The following is a 26691-nucleotide window of genomic DNA, read 5'->3' as shown; positions in this document are numbered from 1 at the left end:
GCTGAACCGAATGTTCCTCGGATTTTATCTCTTTGGAAGAACACTTGTTACCCCGGTAAACGTCTTTTTCGTCCACTGTCTCGACTTTCAACGACTCCTTCTCCTCACTGATACCGTCAGGCAGACTCTCTTGACTCTCTTTCAGTCCTAGATAACCGAATTCCTCGTTCCTCAGCGAATTCTCGGTTCTGCAATCTACTTTTTGGCGTTCCAATGAGGATTCCTTAGCTTCGGGCTTGTCAAGTTGCTCTGACAGGAACACAGCAGCCTCTGTCCTGCTCTCGTTCGGCTTCGAAGGCTCAAACTTGGCTGCTGGACCATTGAAATCCTCATCCTCCTGGTCCTCGGCCAGTTTCTTCAGCTCCTTGCCCTTCTCAGTCTCCTTTTTTCTACTTACCTCTCTATCGTCATCCTCCTCGTCCTTGATCACACCATTCAACACAGTCATCACATACTTTTCTAGGGTTTCCAGGTTTCTCTCCACGCTGTTCCTGTCGTCCTCCTCTTTCCTCGGCGAGTCACCGTTTTTCGAGTCAGGAACCTTTTTCCTCAGATTATTGATCACGTTACTGAGTCTGCTCCTTTTATCCTGAGCTGTCTGAGCGGATCTGTAAGTGTGTCCGTGCTTCTCTTGCTGCTGACGGTCGCTATTCGCGCTGGCAGGATGGCTCACGCCCAGGTCGTCGAGATTGTGTGTAGAAGCGACCATACTGGCGTCGACGCTCGATGGGGACGACGCTGCCGTCGTCTTGGACGACGCCGTCGTTGCCGGGGAAAATTTCGCTGCGCCAAAAGCCTCTACTGCCTCGCTGCTCGTCTTGCTACCAGTCACGTCTGCCGAAGCTGCTTCTGAAAATTCAACATCACCATTGGTTACCGTTTAACTCCTCGCCAAACAAATCCTTCTTTACATAACCCACGTACAACTCCGAATCAAATCATTTTTAACCACTCCTGCGAAAATTTAATATTGATCTTTCATACTAAAATATCGAGAAACGTTACCAAGAAGCATTTCGTTACATCTAACGAAGATTTAACAATGATTGGTCAACTCTGCGTGGATTAGGACGTTGGACTAAGGAGATTCTTGCTCTATACAGATATCCCAGTAGATATTTGGAAATTAAATAATTTTTAACGTCCCCTGCATACATTTAACATCGATTTTTTATACCAAAATTTAGAGAAAAATGATTGAAAAGTGTTTCATCACACCTAAAATGGGGATTTAGCCATAATTGGTCAGCTCTGCGTCAATTAGGACGTTGGCTAAGAGGATTCTAAGTTTATATAAAACTCTCAGTAGATATTTGGAAATTAAATAATTTTTAACGCCCCCTGCATAAATTTAACATCAATCTATCAAACTAAAATGTCGAGAAAAATAACCAAAAAGCCTTTCGTTACATCTAACAAAGATTTAGTCATAATTGATCAGCTGTACGTCGATTAGGACGTCAGCTGAGGAGATTCTTGGTCTTTATAAATATCCCAGTAGATATTTGGAATAAAACAGCGATTGCTCCAATTCGTAAGTCTCGCAGGAACGTACATATCTCAAAGACACGACGAGACGTTTAAAATTGGATTCATAAATTGAACATTCAGCGGGGAGAAGTAAAACATCCGAACGATGGTATGCATTCAGCAAATGGGATATGCAGCCTACGCAAACGGAAGTGAAAAAAACAGGCCAAGTTATATAAGCATCAAACAGATCAATAATTCCTTGCTTGCCCGATGTGGTCGTAACCATCGACGGACCACCGAAGAAAATTCTGAAAAGATCCGTCACCTTGAAATTCATGTTCTGCCTAGCACCCTGCTACCTATTGTTTCGCTCATGCCCAGCGCTGACGCTCTCGAGGTATCGCTTCGAGGAATAAAATTACAGATCCTTGTTCCATGTTCACTGGTATCCAAATCCTCTTTAAACCCGCTTAAATTCTATTTAGTTTGTGATAAACTTTTAATTTTCATCGACTATTTAGAGCACTGTGCATATTTTCCTGACATGTTCGCTCTCTGAGAATATCTGGCTTCCTGAATTTTTCCTTTTACACCCATCGATTTAACAAGGTTCCGATGCAACGAAAACAGATTTACAAAATGGTCCTGGTAATAAGTTCAGTGGTTCTCGCTAAATATCCTGTGTAGAAGTTATTAAACGCTGGTTGTAAGCCGATTAAAGCGTTTCACGAGCCAGAAATCAGGGTCCTGGTCCTTATGAAAAACCTCCTCATAAATCTGCCGGTGTTTTATTGCGGCAAATTAACTTCCACTGGCGAAATTTTTGAACTAGGTTCATTGGAAAAATATATCCTTTCTTGGAACGGTCGATACGTAGACTAAATAAAAAAGCAGAGTAACTGTAGCGCAGATAAAAAGATTTTATGATCTTTCTTCCGTTTTTAGATTCTGCATTTCTCAAGAGACTTACTCTTTTTACTTTCTCAGTAAGTAACAAATCTTTTATCGCTTCTCAAGCAGCAACCTTTTAAACAATTTTTAAATACTATACTTCTTTCCAAACGTTAGATAATTTCTTGACAATTGCAAAATTTTTACTACCTTTTACATTTCGATTTTTCCTAGTAACAATTATTATCTCCTTTTGCCAGAGAATACTTGGATGCTGCACATGGAAGGAAGCTATATCAGAAACCGAATTAGAAATCGAAGTAACAGCCTGCTGTGTAAGGCGGAAAAAATGAGATTGAGAAAAAAAAATTAAAGAGCTGTCCGCCTAAAGGTCCGAACTGGTCTAGTACAGAAAGTTTATCGGGATTGGAATGTCGAAGGAGCTGTTTCAGTCGAGGTGCGTTTATTTTCACAGGCCAAGTGCCAACTGGTGTGGAATACGGGACGCAATGGCGATGTTAGCGCCCAGTGTACCACATTTATTAATGTTTCGCGAAATTTTTCTCCGCAATGGATCGCCATAGATCTTAGATCAGTGTCCTTCGCTACATTCAGGGCGAGCCTGACATAGTAAACATTTCGAGTAACCAAAAATATAATCCCGAATTTGCCGCATTACCAAAATCGAAATTGCATTTGCAAATTTTTAATCACGTCGCTTAGTATAATTATACTTATGACACCGGAAGTCATCTGCAGCCGAAAGACAAAAATTATAATAAACAAAATTAAACTAAACTAAACTAGTATAATTATACTATATATTTTCAGAATTTTTATTTAATATGCCAAACTTCATTTCAATAATTTTCTTTTTCCCCTTTATGTGTATTTTATCTTCATGAACTTATTTCGTGTCGCAAAGTGAAGAAGAAAATTGTCACTGAATAATTCACCGATGTCAGTTAATGGCAGCCATGCTATTATCTACGAAATTCGTATCGGTGTATCACTGTAATCCGAGCAATATATTACCCAGAGTTCACTATTTGGATCTTGGGGAGATCACTGCGATTGATTGACGACGAAATATTTTCATCGCCGTTTCGCAGACGGTAAAAACTGATATAATTATTGTTGGGATCGAAGTTTTTGTTCGGACTGTCTGAAGGCACGCAACTTAGTGTCAATAATTCCACTCGACTGATAATTCGATATCCGCTAATGAATGGTCGCATATCAACGTGCAAGAAAAAGACATTTCATCCTTGCTATTCGTCGTACAAATGCTCGACTGGAAAAATACTTGGACAATGAGGATTTTCTTTTCTCTTTTTCTTTATAAATTTTGGAATTTTTTAATGTATCTACGAAACGAGAAAATGGTGACAAAATGACAACACATTCTGCGATTCTCAGTATTTTTCTCAGAAAGAGATAATTTGGAACTGTATTTTGGTAAATAAAAGAATTAAAAAAGAGAAGGAAGATTATAATTCTAAATTAAATTTGGTTTTGTAAAGCAAGGTTGCTATTATATTGACAAAAGTATGGTGGAAAAATTGCTATTTGTAATATGGACGTAGATATAGCAAAAATCATTCATCGCTGAAATTTACTACTGACAGGCAATTTTTTACAGTTAAATCGGGATTTGACATACGAAAATACGTCATTTTTAAATGTCGAGAAAATCTCGTTGATTTTTGTCATACCAATCTTCACATAAACAAATCAAATTTATCAAAAAAAATATATAATATTAGTTATATTTTTTCTATTCCATTTTTATGTCTAGTTAATCTTCTATATTATTAAAAAAGGAATAACTGATATAGTATAATTTATAGTTAGTTGTATATAATATATTATATCGTATTACTATAGACATATAGTATTTCTATAGCACATTGTGTACAGCATTTGTACAAAATTTGCACCCATTGCATTAGTTCCTAACGAAAATGTCAAGTGTTATAATTTTGTCACAGACTGTATTTTCAACCATCCATCAAATCTTTCGAAATATCTGAAATACTTTTTCCAAATATTCCACAAAAATCAAATTTATAAAACAAAATATAAAATACAGTTAATATTCTTTTATATTATTAAAAAAATAATAATTTATATAGTTTAATTTATAGTTAGTTAAGTCTAATATATTATATCGTATTATTATAGCCATACAGTATTTCTATAGCACATTGTGTACAATATATGTAAAATTTGCATCCATTGCATTAGTTCTTAACAAAAATTTCATGTGCTATAATTTTGTCGCAGACTGTATTTTCAACCATCGATCAAATTTTTGAAAATATCTGGAATATTTTCTTTACTTGTAAACATTTTTCAGTGTTTTCTCAAATATTTCGAAGATGCTCATTCGCATATTCTCTATTGATATGGATGATAATATTTTCCATGGGGAAGGAAGAATTTATTTACTCTAACCTCGCTTTGATATTCAGCTGGACGTCGCGAGGAACATTAAAAATAACGCTCTCTTCTTAGCGTACGTGAGAGTAGTGTGTTCATCTACACAACTAAAGAGTGCCGCGCTTAGGGATGCATAGAATTTTACAGAAGCATCGTCCTCGCATTCATCGGGCAGCATGTCTTGAATATTTTTCCAATATTTTTCACTTACACGCCATGCACGGGTTCTCCAGAGGCAGCTGCCCCAAAAATTCTTTTCTCTACACTTCCATTTTCTCTCTCATAGCCAGACGAGAACTTGCTCCAGCCATTCTGCGCATATCTCGCTGCGTAGATGGCGCTAATTCAGTGACTTGTTAGGTTAGGTGACGTTTAACTCGTAAATATTCAAGCAAAAGGTTTATTATTTAATCGAAACAGGGAAAGGAATTAAATCCTTGTCAAAATACTACATTCTCATTTGCAACTATAATTTTTCCTGTCTCATAGCTACACCAGAACTTACGCACGCCTTTCTGCGCATATCTCCCTACGTAGATGGCGCTGATGCAGTCACTTGCTAGGTTAGGTGACGTTTAACTTGTAAATATGCAAGTAGAAGGTCTATTATTTAATCAAAACAGGAAAAGGGACAGTTGTCAGAAATGTAAATTCTGATTTGCAACTATAATTTATACAAATACATCATTAGAGTAAATTATCAAAGGGTTATAATACAATTAACTTGATCACTTAGGTTAGGTAATGTTTAATTCTAAAATTCTCAAACAGAAGATCTATTATTTAATCAGAACAGGCAAAGGAAAGGAAAATTCTGATTTGCAACTATAATTTATGCAAATACATAACTGGAACAAATTGTCATGGGATTATAATACGATTCAAATGGCTAAGAAAATTTATTATGATCATGATGCACCAAACTGTCAATTGACAAATCAAAATAAGAATAAAATGATAAATATAAATGAAAATGAAAAATCATTTACTTGAATAAATAATCCAACATAATTAAATATTTAGTCTAATAACAGAATGTGAATTGTTATTCATTTGAGAATCTCTGAATGTTATTTAACAACGTATCACCTTCCTGTAAAAACACTGTGTGTAGCTAACCCCATAACTGAATTTTCTATCGAATATTATTGCAAATATCGTCCGAATGTTTGCAGAACCAGCAAACTCTCGTTTCGCATCGAATGATAACCAATATTCGATGTAACGATTCTATTGGGTCGACGATATGACGGAATGCAACGTTATTTTATCGCAGACATAACTCTGCTTTTTCCGGCAGCATAAAGCAACCTTTAACCTCCCCATGGAGTATCACATATCTTGAAAACACTTCCCATTTCTTTGCCTTCTTCGAAGATACCTTGACCCATGATATTTCCACCACGAGATGAAATAGATGAAACAAGCGGAAATTTATAGTCGAGGAAATATTCAATATCACAGCACATTTCCTGTGACTTATCGTCAGATGAAAATCCAGCATGGTGTTCCATAAATTAATCTATAAATTAAAATACTCCTATAAACTCACCATCGATATTCCTTACATCAGATTCACCAGGAATAATTAAAAAATAAATACAAAAATTATTAAACATCGTTTTATCAGAGATCGGTAGAATAATCAAAAATTCCATATTCCATTTCGTCAATTTTCCCCTATAAAATTATATTCCCTATATCAGATTCACCAGGAATAATTCAAAAATAAATACAAAAATTATTAAACATCGTTTTATCAGAGATCGGTAGAATAATCAAAAATTCCATATTCCATTTCGTCAATTTTCCCCTATAAAATTATATTTCCCATATCAGATTCATCAGAAATAATTAAAAAATAAATACAAAAATTATTAAACATCGATTTATCAGAGATCGGTAGAATAATAAAAAAATTCCATATTCTATTTCGCCAATTTTCTCCTATAAAATTATACAGGTTCCCCTTGTATGCAACTTGTTTTCAGCAGTCAATGCTGTTAGGTACTCGAGCCATACTCAAAACACTGTTCAACAACGGGGAACGCTTTTGGGTGTAATGAAAGCCAGTTGATTGACTTGTAACTTGATTAAACTGAGTGGAAGCCTAAATGAAGCCACCGAGCAGTAAAAACTAACAGCTTTTGAACAATATATCTCTAATCATCGCGAAGTGTTCCTGCGGGTACACGACTAGCTGATCATCTGGACCAGGAATTAGGGACCCAGAAGGAGGTTAAAAAAGGAAGAACGAGCAATTGGATTCGATCCCAGAATGGCTAAAGCGTTCATCGATCGCTATGATACTGCGATACCCCACAATAATTAATGCCTCGCCATGAAACATGCCGCATCCCATAATGGAGGAACGTTACAAAATGGCCGACCCTAATTGAAGGCACATTAAAAGATCAATCTTCAAAGCGACGGTACATTATCACGGGAATTACAATCGCGTAATATTAGATGTACGATTTTCACTGAAAACACGTCTAAATTGATTTTTGCGTAAATCCAATTTCTGTTTTTAATTTAATTTCTATTTTTTTTTTTTTTTTTTTTTAATTGTAGAGTAACTGATAATTCGCTGTGTCAGAGGAAATGTTATTTGCTAACTGGCTCTTCGCGATTCAACGTGCTTCGAGATGATTTAATTAAACTGACCGTTGAATAATACAAACATATTTAATAATTCGTTGCAGCGGGCATTAAACGGAACGTTATGGTAATAGAACGGTCCTATTAACGGTTTAAATCTCTACATTTTGTATAAGTGTTATAACAGAAGCTTCCTAATAGACTTTGCGCCTGCTGTTCAGCCGAAAACTTGCACCAAGTAGGTCCTAACGAGGAAGATGCGAAATTTCTCAGCTTCTTAGTATTTTAACTATAGTATTTTTAACTACAACGTTCGAATTTTAAGGCTGGTTCTAATAACAAATATTCCAGTTCTCGAAATTTTCGGAATTATTTAAAAACGTTAAACGTACTTTGAAAAGATATCAAGATGGCGATTACTGGTCTCCTATTAAACCGAAATTTCCATTTAATTAAAAACTAATTTTAATGCAAGAATTATCTACTTAAAATGTGTGTCAAAATACAGAATGCGCATTTAAAGGCTGATTCTAATAACAAATATTCGAATTTCAGAAATTTTCGCAACATTTAAAAAATATTAACTGTACTTTAAGAAGATTTCAAGATGGCGTTTATTGATCTCCTATTAAACCGAAGTTTCCATTTAATTGAAAACTAATTTTAATGAAAGAACTATCGACTTGAAACGTGTATCAAAATGTAGCATAATTTATAACTGTATTTCCATTCCAAAAGGAAGACAAATTAATCAATCCTTTCAAAATCAACTGTATACTTTTAGTAACAAAGGTGAAAATAAATAAATTTAAAAGGGTGATATAAACATTTGTAAAGTAAAAATTTGGTAGCAAATGTAAAAATTCTGAGATAAGACATTCTGTCTACTTTGATAAAATTGAAACTAAGTGCAAATGGAATAATATGAGATAACGTTGAATACTATGTCACTGTTTATCACAGGTTAACGAAGTTTATAGAATAAATGAAAAATTAGGGGATCTTCTTGTAATCCGGCCAATAAAAATCAACGTCTTTGTGTTTTTTTTTTCTAAGAAAACTATGATAGGTTATGATACGCAGTTTTCACACTTGGATTTATTTATAATTAAAGAATATTTGCAATTTTTTTCAACAAAATTAATAAAAATTGTGGAAACTATTTAACCTTATATAAGGCCAGTTTTTAAAAACAGGCTCGAATGGCTGACACGAATCCGAGTCATCTGATTATCTGAAACGAAAAAACCAAAAAGCATCTTAATTAGTATGAATACAGCTATAGCACGAACAACCGAAACAGCGAAATTTCGAAAATTAACAAAATGGCCGCATTTAGAAACTTAAATATCGATTTTCCTCGTGCTTTTCTTCCTTTGGGTGGTATAGAAAAATAGAAAAAATCGTCAGATTTTGAAATCCGTGGTTCACGCGATAAAGGTACATCCGGTGAAGATCTCCTCCAAATTTCGAGTCAATCGATCAACTAAATCGCGAGATATCCCATCAAACATTTCAAAAAATACGGTTTCGAGAAAACGGCGTTTAAAGTTTTTCTTACCCATTGCAACATATCTGACTACCGCACTTTAAACATCTATAACTTCGCTAATTTTACGAATTCGAGGAAATCCTTTTGCACGACCATTTTCCTAACCAAATTCTTCGAGGAAATGTAAAAAAAAAAAAAAATTAATATTTCGAAGCCGGATTACAAGAATACCGCCCCCTTAATTCTGTGGTGATGCGTTCATGGATGCTAATCAGCAGTATCACTGAACTATGCAAGGTATTGTGATAAACGAAACGAAATACAACATGTGCGGAGAGAAACGAACACGCGTGAGGCTTTCGAGCGATAAAAATTGTTTTACAATACCACGCGTCACGTACAGCGAACAGGAAACAAGGGAAACGAAATGCAAAACACGCTTGTTGCCGCTGAACGCAAACAGAGGAGGTAATCGTTTAAGCTGGGCCTGGCCATTATTTGAATAAACTTCAATAATTCATTTTCAACATTATCATTTAAATAACGTATTCCCTTCTTTCATACGTGCCTTCCCCAAAGAGGAGGATTCATTTGTCTGTAAATTAGTTATTGTGCTGCAATTGTATACTGTTTGGGTACTGCTCCTTCATCACGTTACAGTCTATTCAGCAGTGATTCCATGAGAAGCCATTTTCGTTGACCTGCAGAAGAATTCATGACTGAATATTTTTCATCGTAATTAGGGAGGAATGAAACATATTTGCTAATTAAATTTCAGCTAAAGTATGACTTAACTGGGCGTAGACTATGCTGAAAGTTGCTACCTTTGATTAAATAAAATTAAAGCAGCAATACAATGTTACCTTCAATTTCGGTGGGTCTCAAATTGTGCCAGTAATTATAAAAGCAACCAAGGATCTAACAGAAATTAATTTTTCACTCGTTTCGTGTAACATTCGTTTGCTTCGAATTTATTTATTTATTTACTTATTTATTTATTCGGAAAATGGAATCGTTAGATCGAGGTTGCAGTTGCGTTGTAATTAACTTTGTAATTTATTCAAAAGCAAAACTTTGAATATCACGGGATGAAATACACCCGGACTTCAGACACTTTCATAATTAGCAGCATAATTAAAAACGAGATTTTTAATACACTTAAAACAAATTAAAATATAGGAACTAATTATAGTTACTCGTTATTTAATTATTTATAAATTAAACGTACTTTTTCAATGTGCAATTTTAATTTAATTATATTTCCCCACTATTTTTAATATATTTTTTGATAATAATTTACCAAGATTAACTTGAGAGCTAACTGGTAGGTGATTTTAGTTATTTATAAATTAAACATACTTTTTCAACGTGCAATTTTAATTTAATTATATCACCCCACTATTTGTAATATATTTTCTGATAACAATTTACCAAGAGCAACTTGAGAGCTAACTGGTAGGTGATTTTAGTTATTTATAAATTAAACATACTTTTTCAACGTGCAATTTTAATTTAATTACATCACCCCATTATTTTTAATATATTTTTTGATAATAATTTACCAAGATTAACTTGCAAATTAATCGGTAGATAATTTTAGTTGATTCGTATATTAGGATTTTAAACAGTCACGAATAATCTTACCTCAATAGTACAACGAATGGTGCATTAAGGAGTAGAAGACAATGGTTTCGAAATTACCCAGTTTCGAAAGACCTGACGATTTTTATATTTCGCCAAGTAACGCGAAAACGAGGATACATCGAGGGGTGATGAATCGAATATTCAGTATATCATTGAAATGACCCAATTACAAGTTATGTGTAAACCCAGTGCAAACTCAACGTCCACCGGAAATGGAGTGTGCAAGTTAGAGACCGTTCCACACGATGCACCTTACGGCTACGTAAACGTTTTACAACTACCACGACGCCACGGCCAACTCAAATACTGTTATACTGATTTCCATTGCAAACTGGCAAATTTGTAGTTGGCGGCAGGAAAACCTGAATGGCAGCTTGGTTTCATAATTTTCACTCATGCATCCGAATCAATTCCGTGGCTTAGTGATTACAGTCATCGAAACTAACGCAATCACAGTGTTGTATCGTATTGTGAGCCTAGATATTGTCAAAGGCGTTTAGAGATTATAAAATCATATAATTTTACATAATTATTAGTCCTGAACGTGTTGTGCGTGTGCTTGCTGTGCTGTTAAATATCGTTACGTTCGCCATTTTGAATACGAGTAATTTATTGTGCATAGTTATAATATAGTTGGTATCCCTAAAAACGAATTATTAAATATTATTAAGAACAATGCAATTATATATGTCACCTTTTAAATGAAATATTTATCGTACACTGTAATAATATAATTAATTTCTTTAAAAAAAAATTACTAAATATTATTAGGTATAACACAATTATGTATATCACTCTTCAAATAAAATCTTTATCATACACTGTAATAATATAATTATTGTCCCTTAAAATAAATTACTAAATATTATTAGGAATAACACAATTATATATATCACTATTTAAATGAAATATTTATTATACGCTGTAATAATATAATTAAATTCTTTAAAAACAAATTACTAAATATTATTAGGAATAACACAATTATGTATATCACTCTTTAAATAAAATCTTTATCGTGCACTGTAATAATATAATTATTACGCCTAAAAACAAATTACTAAACATTATTAATATTAGGAATAATACAATTATATATATATGGCTCTTTAAATGAAACATTTATCACACACTGTAATAACATAATTAGTATCCCCAAAAACAAATTAATAAATATTATTAGGAGTAATATAATTACGTATATTATTTTTAAAATTAATTTTTAAAATATCGTATGCATGAATACACATGGTAATCATCCAATAATTATTCCTCAAAACAAATTATTAAATGTCGTTAAAAGGATACAAGTATGTACACCATTTGATGCACGAATTCTTTATTAACCCATTGCTCTCTAAGATCTTTTCGTTGTAAAGAAACAGCAATTCCAAGCTCTCCTTAAATTTTTATAAGCTCGCTGATACTCTCTATGTATAATTATAAAAAAAGAAATCACGTATTTGCATGAAAAACGAACAAACAGGATTACTTTATTTCAATATTTCTTGTGTATTTGTTCTCAATATAATTATCGTCTCTTATTCGCCATTCGAGTTACAGCATTGAAGCAAATGGCGATTGAGAGTCACCTCTCGAGTGCAGAGGGTTAAACATTGTACCTGAAACACTGAAAAGGAGTTAAAGTACAGCACGAAAGGGATTGAATTTCATTTCCGCGATTCTCCCACAGATGTCGCCGTCGTATTAGCAGCGGAGCTAACCTAGATCTAACCTCAACGAGACACGCTGAACTCCTACAAACCATTTACCATAGTTCGAAATTAATAGAAAAACTTGTAAAAATTCGATTTAACACTAGAACTACCGATCTTTAATGGGTACCTAACTATAATGTGCACAGATTATAGTAATTTCAGCGATACGATGAATATCAGCGAATATATTGATTATAGTTCTTTCTTAATACGAGTGGATACCAATTTTATTCTTAAAGCAGGTGTATGTGTTCGGTGATTGAAAAAGGGAAAATTCTGGGGCCAGTTATTTTAAATGGGTTGGTAGTTCTAGTGTTAACCGTTTGAGTCCCAAGCAGCGCGATCGCGCTCACCTTTGCTGATGCATGTACGTCACATATTATCAACAAGCGTTATTGCGACGATTGGGATTTTTCGACATAAAATTAAACAAGCGCTATCGCACCGTTTGGACTTCTTCGCACTCAATTAGGACAAGCGTTATCGCGCTGCTTGGGACTCAAATGGTTAAACGAATCCTCAAAAACGAAAGTGAGAGCAAAGATATCAAAAATCAAGAGTTAGTTTCCTCTGTTGAAACTGTAGCGAGAATTTGGAAAAATCCCACCTCCCCCCCTGTTCCTTTTATTTATTTCCTCCATACCGACGTATACTTCTCCACAGCCCTTTTCTTATCTCGTAAACAATATTCCCTCGCTTCTCTCGCTCGTGGCACGTCCTCATTCGACTAGTTGGCAGTGTGGAACGGGAGGGACAGAGTATAACGTGCAGACCGGTATGCCAGACGGGGAAGAAACACGGGTTAGTACGTGTGGCAGAGCAAGATGGGAGGAGGCAGGAATAAAAATGGCGACAAGGAGAGCACGACGGGCAGGTGAGAAAGCAGAACACAGGGAACAGAGGCCTATCGGAGGAAAGGAGAAAGTAAACACTGTTGTTCCCAGACGCCTATACGAGGTCTTAAAAACGTTCACGAGAGGGATTAAACGTCCCTAGACTCGGTGTCTTCCCAAGCACCTAATTTTTTCCAAGCTCGCGAAAATTCCTCCGCCTGGCATCTCGGGTTATCAACTCGGGAATTGTAACGGAACCTGGAAAATTTCGCTGCAATTTCGATAATAGGGATCCTGCTGGATCTCGCAGCCAAAATTTCTTTCTTCCCTTTCCCAGCAAGGAGAGCCTGGCTCCTCTGGCCATTCGAAACAAAGCACCGGCTGTATTCCAGCGTTGCAGCAGAGAGTAGCGAGCAACAGGGAGGAGGGGAACCGTAAATAAGAGGAGGAAACGGGAATGGAAGATGGGGAAACGATAAAATAAAGGAGGGGGAAGAAATTGAAGGAAAGGGGGTGGTGGACTGATAAAAGGAAACGAAGACCACGAGAGAGAAGATAAAATCGTACACACTCCGCCAACACGCTTCTCCTGACGCCGCTTTATCCGGAAGTAGGGAGAAGGGAGAGCTCTAGAATCGATAACCGCCCCTCTGCCACGTCGAAAGGGGTCGCCGCCACCCTTCTGGCACGGCTTTTAAAAGAGAGGAGGCTTCCAACACCGGGTCGTCCCCCAAGGGGGAAAACCGGCTGGTCGGTGAGCGATGACGCAAACGATGACGATCATTGTAACACTTTCTAATCATTTCAAAGCCACCTTCCGTTGCCCTTTTTCCACCTAACGCCACGATCCCACCCCTCTCGAAATATAGTAATTTTCCGACCAATGAAAGCACAACGAATTTTTACCCAATATTTTCTTTCCTCTATGGGAAACCAATATTTTCCAATTATTTTTGTTCTTCGTTTGAAAAGGGTTGGTTTAACGCGTTTTGGGTTTATATTATTGCACTTCGTGACTAAAGAGACGATCATTGTAACATTTTCTAATCATTTCAAAGCCACCTTCCGTTCCCCTTTTTCTCACTAACGCCAGAATTTTACCCACTGCGAAATATAGTAATTTTCCGACAAATGCAACTACAACGAATTTTTACCCAATATTTTCTTTCCTCTATGAGAGACCAATATTTTCCAATTATTTTTCTTCTTAATTCGAAAAGGGTCGGTTCAACACGTTTTAACGCAGTTTATATTATTGCACTCCGTGGCTGAAGAATTATAGTAATTTTTGGTAATTTCGTGTTACAGTGTTTATAGCTGCGTCGGAAAATTATTAGAATAGAAGAAGAGATGGGAAAAGAAGAAATCACGAGAAAATAAAGAAAATTTTGGAAATTTGAGGAAGTGCGGCTTGCAATTCCGAAAAAGATAAAAATTGTTAAATTTTTGCAGGAATTATTTTAATAGAGTTTTGGGTTTATATTATTGCACTTCGTGGCTAAAAAATTATAGTAATTTTTGGTAATTTCTTGTTACAGTGTTTGTGGGTGCGTCGAAAAATTATTTCTTCATTTGAAGATGGAATGAGAAAAAATTACGAGAAAATAAAGAAAATTTTGGAAATTTGAAAGAGTGCAGCTTGCAATTCCGAAAGAGATAAAAATTGTTAAATATTTTGCAGGAATTGTTTTAATAAGTTACTCGTGATATTCTTCCCGTTTTGCATTTTTGACATCGATTTTACTGTTGATTTTTCTTTTCAATGTGTACGTTCCATTCTTTTATCTTGCTCTTCTAATGTATTCTGTAATACACTGCTGCTGCTGATGGAGTATTTGCGAATTTTAATATTCAACATATTCCACGATATGTCTGGCGAATTCGGGTCAAGGGATTCGGACAGAATGTTCATTACTTTTTGATAATTATACAAGCATCCTTGTACCAATTTAGACTTATAGTCGTTATTTTGATGCAAGTGAGAATTACTATCTAGAATTACTATATAAAATACGTCGTTTCTATAATAACGGGTAGTTTATGTAAAGTTCGTGTTACAATAAACCACAATTTTTAAAAATTTATTCACAGCTCTCTTATATGAATTAAAAAGTTAATATAAAGAATTAATAAGTATTTTCCATCTAAAAAAAAAAAAAAAAAAAAAAAAAGAAAATTAAAAAGTTCCTAATTATTTGATTGTTACATTTTATTCACCTTTGGCACATTTTCGACTGATCAAATAATTTTGCGAATCTTTGTAATTTACTGTTAAATTTTTGCAGTAGGAGTTAAGAAGAGTTATTCGTCCCCAAACTGTTGACACATTTTTGAATAGAAATATCAATTTTGTGAAAAACTTAATTCCGTGCTTAAATATTGGAATAGTAATGCAAACGGGACTTAAGGATAGTGACTTATTTATCTCGGTTGTAACAGAATGATTAATAAATTATCCTTCTTTAAATCATGCATCGAATGAATGTAGAATTTTAATATTAATTAAATTTATAATCGCAGAAAAGGGTAATGAATTTAAGATTTCAAAACACAGAATTTATTTCTATTATTAAAAATTTCAACATGAAACATATTTTTCTCAAAATTAAAATTCATTTCATTCGGATAATTTAATTGAAATAATTACATTTACATAATTTTATTATATTATTTATAATACTAATTATTGTTTCTATTATTTATTTAATTCGTCCCCTGGTTATATTAAATAAAATAAAATAAAATAAAATAAAAGGTAAAATAAAGAAATAAAAGAACGTTTAAAATGTTTTAATTTTAGTAAAGACTAGGCCCAAATGAAACAAGGGACTTATGCCAATATTCCATTCTGCTCTATACTAACGTGCATTGGAAAAAATTCAGCGTTTCTTTCAGGATTCAGTCGAAATTGCCATAATTAATTTTAGTATTCGTTTCAATGTTATACAATCTTAAGCAATTCTGAAGTTCACTTAAGTACAAAGAAGAAGAGGAATTAACTAGACTGTATTTCTTATTAAGAGGACTCTTTAATAATTTTATGCGCCACTCTGAAGAGCCCCTGAACTTGCTGAAACTTAATGGAAATTCAAATACAAGACCCAGAACGATTTCAATTTGCATGAGGACAGGCGAATCAGAAGAAAATCTATCGAAAGGATAAATCATGAATGTCCTATTTCTGTTAACAACGGCCGAGTGTGAGCAAGTGGAACGATCTAGCATTCTGAGCTTCCACAACTCAAGTCCTGAAACAATTGCCTCGACCCATTGCACAACTTTGTATTGCATACAACATTCCAATTAAGTTTGTTCCCTTCACTGCAACTCTGTTTAATTCAGAATCTTCGAGGAAGAATACGAGTGTGAATTAGCGAGCACAATGATTTATTCGAAAAATAGCAGGGATCGATACGACGTAGCAGTAAAACATTTCTTGATCCCTGAAAAGGTTAAATACTTTCAAGAAAATATTCGCATTCCCTCGTTTCTGATTTCGAAAACCGTGTAAGCATCGAAGAAGAAATTTAAGAAATTTAATTTCTCCTAGAATTTCAAAAAACAAAAGCAGAAACGTATAATTTTGGAATGAAAAATATTGTCTCAATGATAGGCGTGTATAATAATTTTTATTAATATATTTTTTAAGTAGAAATCAAAAATAAATTAGTAAAACTTTGGATCTTGGTTCACGATAATGCACAAACTCTAATAGTTTCGAAATAAAATAAATTTTTTGGTGAAAAGTGTAATGGCCTTCGAGAAAAATTTGGTGTAATTTAATAAGATTTTAAATTTCTATTCACAGTTTCAATAAAGGGAGCTTAAAATTCCAGGATGAGACAATTTTTCTATGCTCCAAGTTTCCTAACAAGTGGAGAGATAATCAATCACAGAAGAGCGAAGAAGATCAATAAAATCTGCTACTCCATCTCTCAGCTAGCAAATGTTCCTATATCCCGCTACTGTCTGCATCATTTACTTGAAACGTTCGAAAAACAGGACAGGCAGACAGACACATCGCGATAGAAATGATTAAAAGGAAAGAACCATGCGAGTACTGGCAGCGATCCAGCCAGGACAAGACTGCACGAGCATGATCTATCAGGACACGTATACTAGTCGGCTAGTCTGGCCGTCGTAGACGATGATTGCGAGCTTCATAATTTCAGGTCACGCTCGTTAATGATCCCCCGAGCACGGAATAGACGTGACGCTCTATCGACGAATTCAATTGCGTCCAATGGAATTTACATAGTTTCCTGTATTAACACAACAACGCGAATGATGATGGCGAACTTAAGCCTTCGAAAATGTCCGAATAAATTTGTCCCGATGTTGCCACCCAATTTCCTCGCTTTGCTACTCTGGGTCAATATGAAGCAGGGCTGATAGTTACCACGTTGGTAAATTTCGCCCCTATTTTACCGATGTTTATATGAGGAAGCCGATGTTTGGTAATAATGGCAGTAGGTTCGATCAGGTTAATTTCCTGGATAGGGTAAATGTTTTCAGTAGCGATAGTAATTTGTTTACTACTATGTAGTACACGAAGTAGGATTAATTAAACGGTTTTAAACGTAGTGTTCAAAGTATAGTGTACGTATGGTACATGAAGTAGAAGTAGTTATCACATTGGTAAATTTTGTTTCAATTTTACTGATGTTCATAGAGGGACACTGATGTTTGGTAATAGTGGCGGTAGATTCGATTGAGTTAATTTCCTAAATAGGGTAAATGTTTTCAGTATGGATAGTAATTTGTTTACTATATCAATATTTACGAGAAAATGTAAACGTTTTTATTTACGACGGTAATTTTAAACATTGGATTCCAGTGATTACGTAATAAGAAATACAATAATAACTACAAACAAATCCTCTATAATAATACCAACTTTGCTTCGGAAGCTTGTAACGCAGAAGCTTCTAATGTTCTTATGGATAGTCTAATGCTATTATGTCCGGTTCCAATGTTTTCAAGATATGTAGTACACGGAGTAAGATTAATGAAAGAGTTTTAAACGTAGTATTCAAAGTACAGTGTATGTACAGTTCTAATGTTTTCAGTACGTATAATATATACGGTAGAATTAGTTATTATCACATTGATAAATTTCGCTTCAATTTCACCGATGTTTGTCAATACGTAGAAGCTGATGTTCGGTAATAATGGTAGTAGATTCGATTGGGTTAATTTCCTGAACAAAGTACATGTCTTCAGTAACGATAGTAATTCATTTACTACTATGCAGTATACGAAGTAAGATTAATTAAAGGATCTCAAACGTAGTATTTAAACTATAGCACAGTATTCAAACTATATGTATACTATTAATGTTTTCAATACGTGTAGTACACGAAGTAGGTGTAATTAAAGAATCTTAAGCATAGTATTGAAAGTACATCACGAAGGAAGACGTTAAATTTTCGAGACTTGAAAACCTCCAGCTTCCACCATTTTCTTTTCCCCTAGACAATATACTACCTCTACTAAATACATGTGACTCCATAACCGTTACTGTAAATCCCCGTGTCAAACGTTCGTCCCTCCAATACAGGAGTCACAGTGTCCTTTGGAAAATTGCTCGCCAGTACATTTTGTTCCCTGAAAAGCCTCATTTCAGAAAGCTTCTTTTCAGCCAGGCCTGCCACCCTTTCAGCCTGAACTCGTTCCTTCCCAAGGGACTTGGTACGAGTCATTAAGAGGACAGTGCAGCAGCGAGAGGTGCAAAGGAACCGTTGTTAATTCGTTGCCAGATGTTTCATGGTGTGTCTGATGCGCATGGAAACACGTATCAGCAATTATATCCTCGTTTCTTCAAATTTCTCTTGGGCGATGTAAGACTTTCCAGACCCGGGTCAATGGCCGCAGCCAGTGTCTATGTAAAAGGTAGTTATCTGATCTCTCACCAAACACAAGGAAGATGTATTACAAAACGATAGTGCATAATTAAAAAAAAATAATTTATCGAAGGCAGAAAGAGAGAATTATTTCTTCACATATACAATAAATTTTAGTTGTCACATTCACATGTATAAATACATTCATGAATATTAAAGAAGACAAATAAGATTGGAAATGTTTTGAAAATATTAATATTTTCAAATACTTGAGAAATGTAATATATATAAAGGGTGCCATTGGGTTTTTGTACTTTTTAAATTTATACTTTAATATTTTTTTAATTGAAGGACGATTCCAAACATATGAACACGCCTCTGTTCACAAGTATTAGAGCACCTAAGGGTGAAATAAAATTGAGAAATCATTCGAGAGTAATTATCAACTTAATTAGAATTTTACATTCAGGAATCCACATGTTCAAAATTACGACAACAATTTTATCAATTGAACTTGTTTTTATATATATATATATACATTCAAATTTAGTATATCTTGCAATGATTACTCTGATTCCCCTGATGTCTTCTACTGCACCTGTCATTCAGCTAATTAATTTATTATAAATTTCGTTAAATTCCAATTTATCGTGTCGTGAATAATTTTGGCTAATTTTTGTTGTCCATTCGGTATCATTGTCTCGGAGGGAAGATTTGTCACTGATTCATCCTTTCCTTGGCGATTGAAAGCATTTGTCACGATTTGTATGAGGCCAGATGTTTCAACACTCGCGACAGGAATAAATACACCAATGTCCCTCAACAGTGTACACCCAAAGAATAAACCATTTTTTTCAAAGGTATCCCTCTTGTTCAAACGGATTAACGCTTGTTCACTCGCCGGAGCGCCTCTCTATTTCCCTTGCACGGTGAAACGAGCTGCAGGTTCAGCGGAACGTGTCCTCGAATTAATAAAGATGATCACGCTAATCAGTAGAACGTGGCGTCTGAAAGATCCGCGAGGCCGAGTGTATCGTTTCAGCGTGGCGCAGCCAGTGTGGAGCCGTGTAATTAACGAGTTCGTTGAACCTGTGCCGAGTTTGCTGAATCCGAGCTCTTCGTTTTCACCTCCACGCGATTCTTCTCTCTGACAGCTGAATTGTAACCGATATCGTCGTTCCAGCGTTTCGGCGCTCGTGTTTTCTCTAAATTCTTCGGATTCTTTCACTTTATTACCAGTCGGCAGGTCGCTGCGAATTTGAAATTTCAGTCGGTAACAGGAAACGTGGGTCTTAAGAGGCTCGAGAAGACGTTTGACGGCCGGTGAAACTAGGTTAGGTTAAGTTATAGTTCCCATTGTCAGTCGCTAGAGGCGCTGACTACTGAGAAGGTTAGCTTCAGCACATTACCGTCGTTTTGGATAGGTTAAGGCGAGTTGTTTTTATGGTACGATTGTTACAATAGAACTCTGAATTATCGTTTATTATACAAAGTGTTCTAGGTTAAGTTATACGAGTCATTAGAGGCGCTGAGTATTTTGAAGGTTAGGTTCAGTCTTTTACCATCGATATCTGTTCTTTTGGATAGGTTAAGATGAGTTGTCTTTACGATACGATTACTTCGATAGGTTTTTGAATTATCGTCTATTTATTATACAGGGTGTCCCAGTTTTATGAGTATAAACAAGAAAAATGGCATATGAACATATGTTGCATTGCTATCTCGTATCGCTACCGGCGGCCATTTCTAAATGGACTACTGGCTGCATCTAGGAATTTAGCGTAATATTAAGATTAGTAGAGGCAGTGATAATTGGCATAAAGCAAAAATCCGTGTCCATTTAATAATTACATACAGTAAACGCAGTTCATATAAGCAATTTAAATGTAAATATTCTTCATTCATTCCATAATTGTATTTTTGCTTATAACTTGTTAATTTTTCCTTTTCTTCCACTCAGACTCATAAAATACCCAGAAAACTGGACAACCCCTATATTGGTGTGCACGCGTACATACACATGCACAAGGAATTACTTAAAGCTGGAACTACCATTCCACTATTTTTTCTTTTTCCCTCTTTTTTTGGTACCCTCATCTTTTCATAATTGTTAACGCAGAGTTGATAGAGGCGATACAGTAAGATCATGTAACCGGTTGAGCGTTAAAATTTACATATTTCGAGAGTTGAAACAGCAATTTGATGCATAGGAGGAGATAAGGACATCGAGCCTTATTCAGATGCGATATCAATTCAGAGTTATTCCTTCCTTGCGGTATATTTAAAATTTCTATCGCATACAATCAGGCAGCGAGTTCTAAATATACATAATTCTCTATTCCTTATATAAAACACACGTTTCGTATAGGAGCTTTAAATATCAATATACAAATAATTATTGTGAATCAAGATTCGACGTGATATCGTGAAATGCGTGCATCTCATCAGTTCCAGATGGAGCTAGTATCGTTGCTTAAGATTTTAATCTATAACCGAACTATATCACTTTCATCGGCTTTATCAGGATATACTTCACCGTGCAATACAAATGGGACCAAAAAATTGAAAATCGAATAATTCCTATTCTCGGTTATCGTGAGTTGAATATTTTGAAAAAATAATATTAAAGATCAGTTGGAATACCATTCCATCATAATCGTTCGCATCTAAATGTTGGCCAACTTGCTCGATACAGTTTCAAGCGACCACTTGAAGCAACGAATAATTGTCAGCTGGACGACAGAAGCAAAACCGGAAGAAGAACTGAAGTGCTTTATCTTGGAAACGTTCATGGCCATTCCCTCTCAAGCTTTCCTACCCTGAAGCTTGAATTTAGTAGCGGATTAAAGCTTCCCGGGGTTGTATACTTCGCTTCCAAACGCTGGGATTCCACGAATCCTTCAATTGTCACATTCGTGTGCCTCGAATGGCACGATTCTCTCAAATCTCCAGGTCGAGATTACCTAAATTCATGGAATATCGACCGGCAATCCGATGTTTCTCGGAAAACAGGAGACAGCTTGTTCCACCCTATTTCTGTCCTTCTCCCTCCCTCTCCTTTCATTTTTTCGTCACAAAGAGGTGGGAATATGGGCCACGTTTTTATTTCCGAGGAAAATAGCATCATACAAGAGATAAAAATGGTAGTTTACAGATCTCAGATAGCGTCTCGATAGCTTCCTAGCGTGGAAGTTCAGCCATTTTGAAGATGTACCATTTCTGTGAAATTATCGGAAATTTGGCTTGAGAAAATAGAGTGGTAAAGTGGAGCTGAAGAGATAAAAGGAAAACGTAACAAATAGTAAATTCTTAGATATTTCCTACTTTTCTTCATATTTACAATAATAATAACAATTTGAAAATGATTGAAATCAAAAAATCGTACGAATCTTTAAATTAAAGTAACTGTGAATTTGATATCCAATAATGTATTCAGAATTATGGTAATACTCGTAAATAAAAATATTATTCCACCCAGTGCACAAGGAACTTATTCTTTACATGTTACACATTGAATCTGAAATTCTTCTAGTTCCGCCATCTTAAAAGTTTCAGAACAAAAGATGCACGTAGCATACTCCTTTTCAGGTTTCTATACAATGGAAGAAAAAAGAGAGAAAGAAAAAATTGAAGTATGTGTTATATGGATCATGTTATATGGACTAACCCAGTATTATCTCCCACCCTTTTTAATACTAACCTAAAAATCTCAGCGTGGGAGTGATTAAATGTTTCATACATTCTGAGGTACAGTTTGGTGAATAATTATGTCCATACAGATAACATATTCCATTTCATAATTAATATGAAGAAAAAAATAAATAGATAAATGAAACTTGTCTTAAAAAATTGTTCAGTCAGGCACAGAAAAATAGGCCTCTTCCACCAATTTCAACCAAAAAGACAAAAGTCAATTACCGATATATAGTTAGAGGTAATTAAGAAGATAATTAAGAAACAAAGATTCCAATTACAACCCTGGTCCATGTTATTTTCTTCTCCTCTATATTGGAAAAAAAGAAAGAAAAAACAGGTTGGATAGGTAAAAGGATAAAATCGAATTCTGTATGTTCACCGTTGCGAGAAGAATCTTTCCAGCACTGATAGTATTCTCAGTTTCAAGAATTGCAGAGCCAGGCTGACGTAACCCACGGAATCGTTGCACGATTGCGTTTAAAAACTTCTAGGCGGATCGTAAACTTTCCTGAATATTTAAACAACACCGACAACTCGGAAGCAAGAGAAGATGAAGCACTAAGCGAGACAAAGAACGTGGGGATGGGAGTACAGAGTTTTGCAAGGAAGAAATTACGTTGTGACGAATGCGCCAGAAGGGTAGACCCCCCACTCTCCCGGCCCCACCCCTTAAACAAGGATAGAACGACTAATATCCCCGCATCGAGCAGCGACATGGCGGCCTTTGAGAATTTAAGGCCGACATTCATTAAAAGATCGTACACATTGGTAGCTGTGCGCAGAGGTGGATTCTAACTTCTGCCACCTTCAATTACCACGTCTAGCAAAAGAATCGAGGCGCGAAACACGCCCTAGCACCACCGTCGCGGAACTTAATGAAGAAATTAATGATCCAAAACGGTCGCAGTCAGAATCGCCATTGCTTTCATTAAAATGGACCGCGACAAATACCGACCACTGGTCTGACTTCCATTTTCCTTTTCGCTGTGCTACGTAGTTGCTGAATCGCATTTTCTTCGTTAATTACTATATAATTATTCTTTTCCTTCCTTTTTCTTTTTTTTGTGAATCGGGTTTGAGGTTATTTTGAAAATTTATGAAACGTCAGATTTCGAAACCAGTAGCGTAATTGTTATCAAATCTTATTGATAATTTTATAACTATCCTTTTTCCTTTTTCTCTGTACTACTATTACAGTGAGTACTTGTGAATTGGGCTTAAGGTTATTCCGAATAGTCACGGTAAGGTAGATTTTGGTAACAATTGTTACCAAATCTTGTTAATAATTGTATACCTATCCTCTCCCTCTTTTCCTCAACACCATTACTAAAGCGAATACTTGTAAACTTGGCTTAAGGTTATTCCGAGGATCCATAAAATGCAATATTTTTTTAACCGTTATGGAATGTTACAATAAAACTAAAAATTGGGAGAAGGAAGATTAAGTTTGAAATTGATTACAGTATGTTTCCAAGATTAATGCAAACATATAAATTTTCCGTTTTAACAAATATTTAGTCATTTGTTATTGCATATATAAAAACAACAAATTATCCCTCAGGATAAATGTATGGAAATAAAATTTTCAAGTTCGTTTGGAGTTTCATAATTGGTATTCCACAATTCTTCTTGCCACTTCGAACAACGACGTAATTTTACGTCAACGGTAACTAACTGTAACTATAATATAACCTGACATAATCTGTCATAATTCTCTTAGAAGAACAAGAAGCAGGCTCCTTAAGACCGCATTACTACATCCTTTACGCATAATCTGAAGTTAATTTTTCCTCCGTTACCAACGTCCCTTTTTCTGCCATCCTTGCAAAAAGCAAGGAAAAACTTGGCACCTAAATGACACATTATCAATTATTCAAATGACACAACTCACGTAGTATTACATTTTTCCACTAGGAAATTCCCCAGATAACAAATTACCAGACACTATTCGATACTGCTTCAAATCACACCTCGACATGTCAATCTATAATGCAGTTAAAAGGATTTATTATATTCTAAACACTCATTTAGGATCTATAAGCCTGTGAAAGGAACTCGCACCATGGAAATACTAAGAATAGCTACTGACATCCTACTCTGCATTTCATTGCACGATTACCACACACGCGTACACCACGTACGCATAAGCGCGCACACACCTACCAAACCATTCTTTACATATTTTGCCGCAACCGCGAGTACGAGGAGACGAATGCCTCGGAAACTTCGGTAAATTCGCCGACTGTTAATTGCAACGCGTGGCTGGTTTTCACGCGCGCGACACTACCGCCGGTGGACAAAAAGGGAACCCCGCGAAGGCTCGGTGGCCATTGCAACGTCGTTACGCGTTAGTCGAACGGAAGGAACATGCGTCTGTGATTATCGCAACCGTAGAACGAGAAAATCAGCTTTTTCGAAATCAGCATTCGAACGAGCTGTGCTTTGACCTAGATTAGACACGTACACTCCATCCTACTAGCATTGGTCACGTTTCGAACTCGCATTGCGATGCTTTCAGGATTGACACTTGTTTTATGTAACAATTACGGTGAATATTGACACAATTTTATTTGTATCATGATGCATTTAATATTGGCAATTATATATAGTAATACCACCTCAATGACCACTGGTAAACATTTATTTACGATTTTATTTCGTAATGGAGAAGATACCTGTGTTCCGGTAACATACAAATTCTCAACTTAATGTTTTCAGGATTGGTAGTTATTATATACGCCATGTTCATTAACTTTGGGTAAGCTTTTGATTTGTGATAATTTTCCACATTGCGACATTTTGTGCTGGCGTTGACGAAAATTTAAATACATGTCGCAATGGTTTTATGTCTCATGGTGGTCTTATAGTGGAAGACCTTTCTTTTCAATGTTGTTGGATCTGATAATTATATTTTGCACCACGTGACCGTGCTACTAACAATTTTCCAATTCGAAAGTAATTTTAAAATTATGTCACAAGCTACGTGTTTTCCATTTTTATAAATATTTGAAACCATTAAAGGATGAAATCGAATTTTGAATATTCCCATAGAGTTCGTCCCTGGAGGAAAGCTCCGTCGACGGGAAAAATATCGCATTCTGGGAAAAACGCTTTAAAACTTCGAGTATTGAGTGCCACGTGACGGAAATACGAACGAATTCTCATCTCTTTCGGTGAGAACTGAACGCATCTCCGAGGAATGCAAGAACAATTTACACGTTCGGAACGTATTGAGCCAAGTCACGGAATGAAAATTCATTACTGCGTTTTTGCCAACCATTTGCGTGAATCGTGCAACCCCAATGAAAGTATTTCAAAAATATTTCTTTTTCCCACTACGACCGACTACCTTAAATATCTTCGACGATAAATCTAAGCCCCTATACCCGCCATGTGACTTGAAATTTATGTGTGTATATATATACATGCAAACACATACACACATTTGTTAATGTACTTCGAATTATTTTTCAATTTTGTTGCCAATAACATCCTACTATTTTAAGTATTTTTATATATACACCTACTCACATTTGTTAACCTCTTGCACTCTGAATTATTTTTCAATTTTGTTGCCAATAACTCCCTGCTACTTTAAGTATTTTGTTTGAAATTTACCTCACACGACAGTTCCTCTACTACTACTTATTTCAAAGAACTTTGATTACTAATTATATTAAATATAACTCTCAAATATTATTTACATTTAAACTTTGAATTTAAGTAATTCGAGTAGTTATTTATTTTCTCATGTTTTCTTGTTCAGTAAATAAACAATCAAAACAAAGAATTTTCTTGTTCAGTAAATAAGGAGTGCAAAAGATTAAGTATCACTTTTTATGTTTACTATTTTATCATTCTATATTTTATCAGAATAAGAAATTCAAACACTGTGCAATTTGCATATATAGAAAATTATTATTACTATATACCAATTTAGTTACATCTAGGGGAAAAAACATCTTACAACTAGTGAAAAAAAGTTATACGCAGCTTACCATAATATCAATGACTATTATTCAGATTTTATATCCCCATATTAGATATGCATAAGAAAT

General features: G+C 35.2%; 1 protein-coding gene across 1 annotated transcript in view; it reads right to left on the bottom strand.

The window, feature by feature from the left end:
• Positions 1 to 26691, bottom strand: part of LOC108547734 (titin) — a 98371-nt gene that overhangs the window by 26593 nt on the left and 45087 nt on the right. Inside the window, 1 exon segment of the mRNA XM_017900377.1 lies at positions 8 to 849. Within this exon segment, the coding sequence (XP_017755866.1) occupies positions 8 to 849 (842 nt within the window).

This window comes from Eufriesea mexicana, unplaced genomic scaffold, assembly GCF_001483705.2.
Source record: "Eufriesea mexicana isolate 0111107269 unplaced genomic scaffold, ASM148370v2 scaffold1172, whole genome shotgun sequence".
NCBI classification, from domain to species: Eukaryota; Metazoa; Arthropoda; class Insecta; order Hymenoptera; family Apidae; genus Eufriesea; species Eufriesea mexicana.
Note: the sequence above shows the minus strand (reverse complement) of the source record. Positions and strands in the feature narration are given on the sequence as shown.